The sequence below is a fragment of the Ixodes scapularis genome, unplaced genomic scaffold (assembly GCF_016920785.2).
Source record: "Ixodes scapularis isolate PalLabHiFi unplaced genomic scaffold, ASM1692078v2 PGA_scaffold8__174_contigs__length_109621045, whole genome shotgun sequence".
NCBI classification, from domain to species: domain Eukaryota; kingdom Metazoa; phylum Arthropoda; class Arachnida; order Ixodida; family Ixodidae; genus Ixodes; species Ixodes scapularis.
This window is the reverse complement of record NW_024609883.1, coordinates 31,118,318-31,126,563: the sequence shown is the minus strand read 5'-3', so window position 1 is coordinate 31,126,563 and position 8,246 is coordinate 31,118,318. Positions and strand designations below refer to the sequence as shown.

General features: G+C 47.9%; 1 protein-coding gene across 2 annotated transcripts in view; it reads left to right on the top strand.

Annotated features, from left to right (window-relative positions):
* The window catches only part of LOC8031081 (copine-8), a 40,292-nt gene that overhangs the window by 637 nt on the left and 31,409 nt on the right, over window positions 1–8,246 (top strand). For both annotated transcript variants that reach the window (XM_029972487.4, XM_042286608.1), the window contains exons 2-8: window positions 171–241; window positions 331–418; window positions 485–588; window positions 1,168–1,207; window positions 1,270–1,346; window positions 4,982–5,019; window positions 5,091–5,119. In XM_029972487.4, coding sequence (XP_029828347.1) covers window positions 174–241; window positions 331–418; window positions 485–588; window positions 1,168–1,207; window positions 1,270–1,346; window positions 4,982–5,019; window positions 5,091–5,119 — 444 coding nt within the window. In that variant the 5' untranslated portion in view covers window positions 171–173. The remainder of the gene's footprint in view (window positions 1–170; window positions 242–330; window positions 419–484; window positions 589–1,167; window positions 1,208–1,269; window positions 1,347–4,981; window positions 5,020–5,090; window positions 5,120–8,246) is intronic.

Genomic DNA, 8,246 nt, shown 5'->3' with positions numbered 1-8,246 from the left:
TAGTGCTTGCTCGCAGTGGCGGCCGATTATGAATTGTTCGGTCATCGCCCCCGTAGATCCCCGTTCCTACGTCACACGCGGGTCGCATGGGCTTGTGCCACAAAATAAGCTAGCGTAGCTTTGTAGCGACTCGCCTCTTACTAAAGGCTCGCTTACGTTTCTTTCCACAGAACATGAACACTTTCACGCCCGGAGCGGCTGTTGCGCCGTGCACCAAGGTAACGCTGAGCATCGCTTGCAGGTATGGTGCCTCGAGCACTTTTGTTTTCTTTGACCTATGACGTGTTGCGCGCCACTCAACGATCGCTGCCCTTCGTCTTTGGGTTGCAGAAACTTGAGGGACACGGACTACCTGTCCAAATCCGACCCCATGTGCGTCGTATTCTTGTCTTCATCCAGCAAACAGCAACTTCACGAGGTCGGTGACTCCTTTGCGTAGGGCCCGGGCGGTCATTGGCTCATTTGTGGCGACTCGTTGTTTCAGATCGGACGAACAGAAACAATCGACAACTGCCTGAACCCAGACTTCGTCAAGGCGATTCCCGTGGATTACTACTTCGAAGAGAGCCAGAGGCTGAGATTTGAAATGTAACTATAAAGATCAACTCCCATATTACCTCACTTTTACGATTACGAATGTTCGTAATGCTTCCATGGGTGCCCAATTAGCAAATGACATTGTGTCTTTCTTTATTGTGCAATCATGTGGTCAGGATCTCTTGCTATTGGAGGGGCTTGTAGTGGTATCGAGAACACACAACTAGCGCATTACAACTAGGACAAGTTGAAGAAGTGAACAGAAGAAGCACCATGGCTGCGTTTAGATGTATGTAATGGTGCTGCATTGAATCGAGACTGGGCGACTATGATTGGGTGCAAGAAAATGAGAGGGGGGTTGTGGGGGCTCATGATTGTAATGCCCTTCATGGGCCCTTAATGTGTAAATAAATGAAATGAAATTGATCTCTGTTGCTTCACTGCGCTACTGCCGCATTCGTGCAAACATAGTATATCTCTTGTTTGCACTTGTGCTGTTCAGTTTTACTTGTCAGTAGTAGTGCTGTTTGCATTCTCGCTGCATTTACCCAACCAGCCCAGCAGTTCACATTGTTTTAGTGGTTAGATTCCGACGTCTCCGGCTGTGGTCTGCTCTCTCTTCCTGCGCAGATATGATGTCGACTCGAAAAGCCCGAGACTTTCGGATCACGTACGTGCACGGCCAGGCTCTCTTTGGGTAAGATGTGGGACTGACGATCCGCTCTCTGCCAGGACTTCCTGGGCAGCATGGACTGCACGTTGGGAGAGGTCGTCTCCGTCCAGGGCAGCAGGTTCACCAGACCTCTCAAGTGAGCTCCCCTTCCCCTTGTGGCCGATCCTGTACTCGGTGTTGGCTATTTCCTGCGACATTGTCGAGAATGGCGTAGCTTTTATAACGGTGCAGCCCCGTACTGCTGCGAGAGCAGGTGCTTTCGTCTTGCGTCTCATTTGCTTCTGCTCGTGCGACTATCTTCGACGGAGTTGGAACACTGCGGAAGCTATGCTAGCAGTGGCAATTTAGCAGAAAATGGTTGATTTCAAGTATAGGTCACATTGATGCTGAGTGTAGAGCCACTCAATGAGTTGCACTTAGAGTATCGATAGTTTATGAATCGATTGTCTTGTGGGAGCTGCCATTTTGATGCTTAGTGCTGAACAGGTGCGATTGGCGATCGTTACAACTAAAAGATGCGACTTTATGAGTTTTAGGTGCGATGTTGTGACGCTCAGGCGATATCCTTTTTCTCTGTTCAGGACTCTTCTAACATTTCTGGAGGACGGAAAACCGTTTCCTGCAGTTTCACATAAAACATTTCTGGAGAACTGGCACCAGTGATCTTAAAGGAGCACTAAGGTGGATTTTGAGATGGTCTTTGTGTGGCGCGAATTCAATCTACGCACACTAAACATCCTAGAAAACCCCAAATTACAATCACGCTTGTCCTTTTTCGCTCTTAAAAACGTGACCAAACACCTCGACATGCCCCTTTTTCGAGATCTTAGAAAAAGGGGTTTAATTGTAATTTGGGGTTTTCTAGGATGCTTAGGGTGCATAGATTGAGTATGCACCATGCAAAGACCATTCCAAAATCCACCTTCAATCCCCCTTTCAGTAGCAAGACGGTTGTAGTGTCATTGCTCTGAAGCGCAGCTTGTTTCGGGGCTCGATTCGACTTTGAAGTCGAGGCATTGTTTGGCAGATGTGAAAATGGCCACGGCGTTGGCGGCCGAGTTCTGAAGTCTCTTCCACGCTGTCGTCTGGGGTTAAGGGAGGATGCTACGCTCTTTGTGCCGGTGGGAATCAATTTGTCGAATAACATTTCGTCGACACTTTAATGTTTAATCGAAAGGTGCTCGCGTTCATTTCAACGGCACATCTTGCAACATCCTGTTGTTATGTTCCCTCGATGTGGTAACCTATAGCTTGCCAAACCTTTGGCGGTTCCGACGAGGCTTCCCGTGAGCCTTGAGCCGTAAGCCCGAGACTATAATTTATTTTCCCCGAGTGAAGCAAAACGATGCTTGACCCTATTTTGAAGCTTAGCTTTCTGAACCCGCTTCCTTTAGAATTCACGGATTGGTTTTTGTTTGTCGGAGCTGTCCGGCACACTTTTAGAAAGCGAAATGGAGCCGTTACTGTCAAGCCGATTATAACAAATTCAACAGGGATCAGAAATCACTTCGCTATATCCGCTTCTTCGTTATATCTGGATTCCATAAAAGTAGCATGCAAATAAAAGATAACACGGGCCGTCACGGGCACATGTTTATTGTGCCGACAGAAAGCGCGCTTTTCACCGTCTGCAAGAAGCTCTGATCAAAAAAAGATCCGGCGAGCTACATACGGATCATGTCGACAGCTGCGACGGCCGCCGCAGAGGATGCTGACGGTGGACGGCATTCTTTACGTTTATGTGCAGTTTGTTAAGGATGTCACGCTTTTGTTTCAAGGAGATCGCCTTCATCTTCCCCATCAAGGTGCCGGGACTCTCCATCAATGAGTGGCGATGATTAGCCAAATCGCTGCTTGAGCAAAATTAGACTTTTGCGCAAGAGCGACCACACTGACCAGCGACGCCGACACTAAACACGAAGCAAACGAAGTGTGCACGCCACCGAGTTTGTGTTTCGTCAGTATAGACAGCCTAGATTTAAGAGAGGGGGCTACTGCTTGATCGGGGTTACGTGGATTGTGGGCAAAATTCAAAAGTGGTCACCTTCTTCAAACGTGTCCGCCTCTCTTCCCAATTTCCTCGCCAAACTGGCCACGCGACAACCGAATGGAGGCGCACTTATGCCAGTCTGCCCAGGAGACGTCTGCCATTAAATTGCAAATGCTCTCAATGGTTGGAGGTGCTTCCTCTCTTAAATCTAGGCTCTCTTTGTCGGTATCGGTAGGATGTTGCTAGCTCTCTGAACGCCTCTATCGGCATGCCACGGCGGCTTCTCCACGTGCAATGCGGTAAAGCCACTTCCCAGATAAGGGGCAGGGAGCAGATGGCGATGCAGAGGCTGCCGCCGGCGGCCTTTGCTGCATCGTCTGCGGCACGTTTTGGGTGGCTGCTGGGCCGCAGCAGCAAGGTGCAGCGGTCTGCTACTTAATAAACTTTCAGAATTTTATTAGTTTTTAAATCATCACAAAATTTCTCTTCACTATATGCACGGGAGTTGCTCAATTTCCTTCGCTAAAAACGGACACAAATGCATTGGAAAAGTGCAAACAGAAATGGGAAATCGTGGTCACTTCACTGCAGCCACTATTTTATTATAACCGACTTCGTTATAACCAGTCTCTACAGTAATCCGATCCAATCCACCTAGCAAAAAATGTTGCAGTGTCGTCAAAGTGTGCGTCGATGAAAAGTGTCTCGATGCATAGTTGCCCAAGAAATGTGTTTGCACAAAACGGCACAATCCCCTGGCATAAGTCTCCGTTCAGTTTGAAGGTCTTAATTGTATCCATCCACCTAGAATCACAAAGAACTCATTATATTACTGACTGTTTTCAGCAACAAAAAGATAGATACCTACATCAGGTCAAATCGGCTGATCCAAATTGAATTTTCCTGGCCTCTTCAACCTCGAAACTATGGTTGCACTTTCAGATTCCTGCTAGCGTTACTCTTGAAATGAGTATGCCCAAGGTTTGTGGTATCTCCTGCGAACGAGTAGCGCAGTCAGGCACTGACCGATGGCGTAAGCAACTGGCGCTACCAAACTATGTGTCCGTCTGATTTTCGGATGCGCATTTTATGTATGTTTTTTTTAATGTCAACGAAACAGAGCTTCAAATAAATGTGCCTAATCAGTGTCTCTTAGAGTGGTGGTATGCATAGCTCCACTTCAGTTGAAGAAATTTTCACTATGAATCTGGGATTTCTGGATGCTTCTGTTGCAAGACAAATATCTGGCATTGATTAGAAACGGGGTTTGATTTTGTTCTTGTTTGTTTGCACAATGCTATTTACAGGTATGCAAACAATTACTCTGCAAAAATTAAGGTTTAGTGATGGTTGGTGAGAAAATATATGTCATGATTGTTTCAGCAGTTGCTGCCTGTGAACGTGGGAGAAGGGCGTTGCAGCTGTTGCAACTTCAAGAAGTCGGGAAAAGTTACACAGTTTGAATCTGCGTAACCTTGCAGCTGCTGTTACATTACCTATTAGGCCATGGTTTCTCTTGTCTAACAAGTTCAAAATGCAATCTCCTCTGCACTAGACGTATGTGTAGGGCATTTGTATTTTTTATTTATAAGCTCGAGGTCTTTTATAATTACAGCCAACCTTGATGAAGATGTTGTTGCCAATCGGCAACAACATCTTTATTGTAACACTCGAATGAAAAACTGACCCAGTGCTGCCTCGCATGTTTTCTTTGGAATGACGTTGGAGTAGCTCGGTAAGCATTTGACGATGTTAATAGCTGTGCTGCCACTTGGTTTCAGGAACGATGCCAGCCACAAGAATGCAGGCACGATCACCGGTAGGTCTGGCATTGCTCCCCAGGTATTGCTTTGCAGACCACTAATGCCATTTCAATCCCTCTTCCTGCAGTGATTGCTGAGGAGGTCAGCTCCTGTAAGGTGAGCAGTGCCTCTTGTGGTCCGTACTACTGATCTGATTTGGGGTAGAAATGTTTGTGCACAGGGAAATCAGTCTTCCTTGAAATGATGTCTTTTTCTACGATCAAAAAGAATTCCCGGATTGATTTTGTAGCGTAAAAAAAGAGGGCAGTACGATGATGCACGCGCAGCAGTCGAAGGACCCTCAGGTCCTTCTGTGGTGGCCGAGTGGGCTAAAGCGCACACCCAGCTCGACGCGCGTGGAGCGAAAGCTCGCACTGCAGAACCCAGGGATCCTGGGTTTGAGCCCCACCCCTGCCCGTCTCGATCTGGATGAGCATCGTAACGGCATGCGGTCGTGTATCACTACTGCGTGGTGCATGCTAAAGACCCCAGGCTAGCGGTTGTACTGCACTGGCTAAAGTGCTCATCTACAGCGTGTGACTCGTCGCAACTTTAATGGCTGACCAACTACACGCTGTGTAAATATCCCCACAACCCCAATTATTATTATTATACCCTCAGGTCTTAGTATGCCGATGGACATCATTCTCTGAACATTTGGAGCTCCACTGTGCGAGTTTCTGTCATCACATGCACAAGCACAATGGCGATTTCACCATAGACTGCAAGCCAGAGCGAGAGCAAACATCAATTTTGCGTCAAACTCTGCAAATTTGAAACAAAGTCCTTTGAAATGATTCAGAAGGCTTATGTCAAGAAGCACTTAGTTGTGCAAAGTGTTTTGAGTGGCACTCACGCTTCGTGAATGGCAGAACATCACTGGAAGACGGAGAGGTTGGAGAAAGTCGCCCTACTTATCTTCACCTTCCAGCGATGTTCTGCCATTCTTGAAGCGTGAGTGCCACTCAAAACACTTTGCACAATTCACTGCTTTTTCACATAAGCCTGCTGGGTCATTTCAAAATTCTTTTTTAAATTTCCCGAGTTTGACGTAAAGACGCTAGATACATCTTTGCTTTGCTCTGTGACTTCAGATGAAGCTGCATTGTATGTAAGAGATCAGATTATAAACGCTGCTCATCATTGGACTTCACTGACATATGGAGTTGTGCCACAAACCGTGGTGGAACGAAGAGTGTGCCTGAACACTCAAAAACAAAATAGGGCTTGGGACAGGTTCAGGAGGTATCCTACCTCAGGAAACCTGGTGGAATTAAAGAAATGGAGAGCCAAAGCCCGATGTACTTGAAAGCAGGCTAAAATGAAAACCTGGGTGAAGCAGATTACTTCTTTGAGCAGTTTTGTCCCATCAAAAGGGGTCTGGGATAGGCTACGTAAAATCAAAGGGGAATACAAAAGCTTTACTATTCCTATTCTGGATCCTCCTTCTACATCATTACAAGGCACAGCAAATGCTTTGGGGGAGCATCTTAGTAATACTATATTCGGTTCCTAAAATTAAGTGCTATCTTTAAATTGTTTAAATCTCGTGCTGAGCAACACAGGATAGTCATGTCGGGAGCCAATTTTGCACCTTACAATCAACCGTTCACAAGATGGCACTTGATGTAAAGAAGCTATCTGCTCCTGGGCCTGATGCACTCCATTATAAAATGCTGCGTAACCTGTCCCCAGAACCCCTCGAAGCCCTTCTTTTTTTTCAATGGAACTCTTGGTGAATATGTGCTGCCACCTAGACACGCGACTGGGTTCGAGGTTAAGTGTCGAGAAAACAATGCGCGTGCAAGGCCTCTCCCATCAGTTTCACACCCAAAACATCAGCTACATCCTGTTCACCCATTGAGGCGCTGTGACCTAGATACGGCTCCCCCAAACTTGCCTTTGTCCCCATTGTGCTTAATCTTCCGCCCCGAAATCGACACAACGAAACAATCTTCCCTCTCTGCTCGGCCAGAAGGAAGAGAGGGAGGGTACTGTAACCCTTTACTCTCGAACCAATGTTTCTACAAAAGGTCCATTGTGGTTCTCCTTGGGGCCACTGCCTTTGGGAGTACCACGTTCGCGGCGAGACGCTCTACCGCGAAGCAAGTTCGTACTCGCGTGGCATGCTGCTTGTTGAGCACAAACAGACACCAGTCACGTTGGTAACGGTGATAAACTCTGTTTATTTACAGTGAAACAAATAACAAAAAGACAGCGGCTATAAGCGGGTGAACGCCGTCGCTGTGGAGATCGCCCACGGCCGAACGGTCGTTCACAAAGATACAAATGACGGGGTAAACGCTCACCGGTGCGCCGGACGGTTCCCCGTTGTCGCCGGCGCGGAATCCCAGGAAGAAGAGACCGGTGATACTCCTGTCCGCTGGTTTTAAGATAACGGCGGGGCGAAGTGGCCAATCAAGGAGCGGCACATCGATCTCCTTTGTGGGGGGTTTGTTACGGAAATTGCCCCAAAGGGGGAGAGGAGTAAGCCACTCACAGTGGTAAGCAGCGCCACCTCTCGCTACGCCAGCGCGGCCGCCACGGCGCGCCAAAACGCTGACGCTACAGAATGTTGAGGGATCACAATCCCCACACCATTCTTTCTGAAAAAAGGCATGCTTTCCCAGGGCTTGGAGATATGCTGACATAATCCCTCTCCTGAAAGCCTGGCAAGTTGAGTTCCTGTATAGGCTTTCTACGGGAGCCACAGTTGCGCATCTGTTTTCCATGTGCCGCCACTCCGCTATTCGTCGAATTCAGTCACGTGAGGAGCAGGACCAACATGCCGTGCAGGAAAGACGGCGCTACGGGGATGAATGCGCAACTCTGGCTCCCGTTGGGAGCCTATACAGGAACTCTAGTGGCAAGTACCCGACAATGCCATCTAGTTACTGCCCTGTTGCCACGTTGCCTTGGAAAAACGTTAGAACGTATGATAAAAGAAGACTGGTATTCGCGACTCCAGCAAAACGGACGCCACCAAGCGGGAAAACCGGGAACCAGCCGGTCCAGGTCGCTCCGCGCCCCTCCGCGTCTCTGGTGGCTTTCGCGGACACGTGTTGTCGGCGCGATGGCGAACCGTGTAATTTCACGAAGGTCCGAAAATTTCTTAAGTTTGCCTGAGTGTTCATTAGTATGGCGGAGCCTCAGTAGATTGTTTCCTTCCACCACGTGTTTTCGATTTCTTGGATGGGAAAGAATCACGGAAAAACGTTTTGATTTCTTGTCTGTCTCGAGTCAC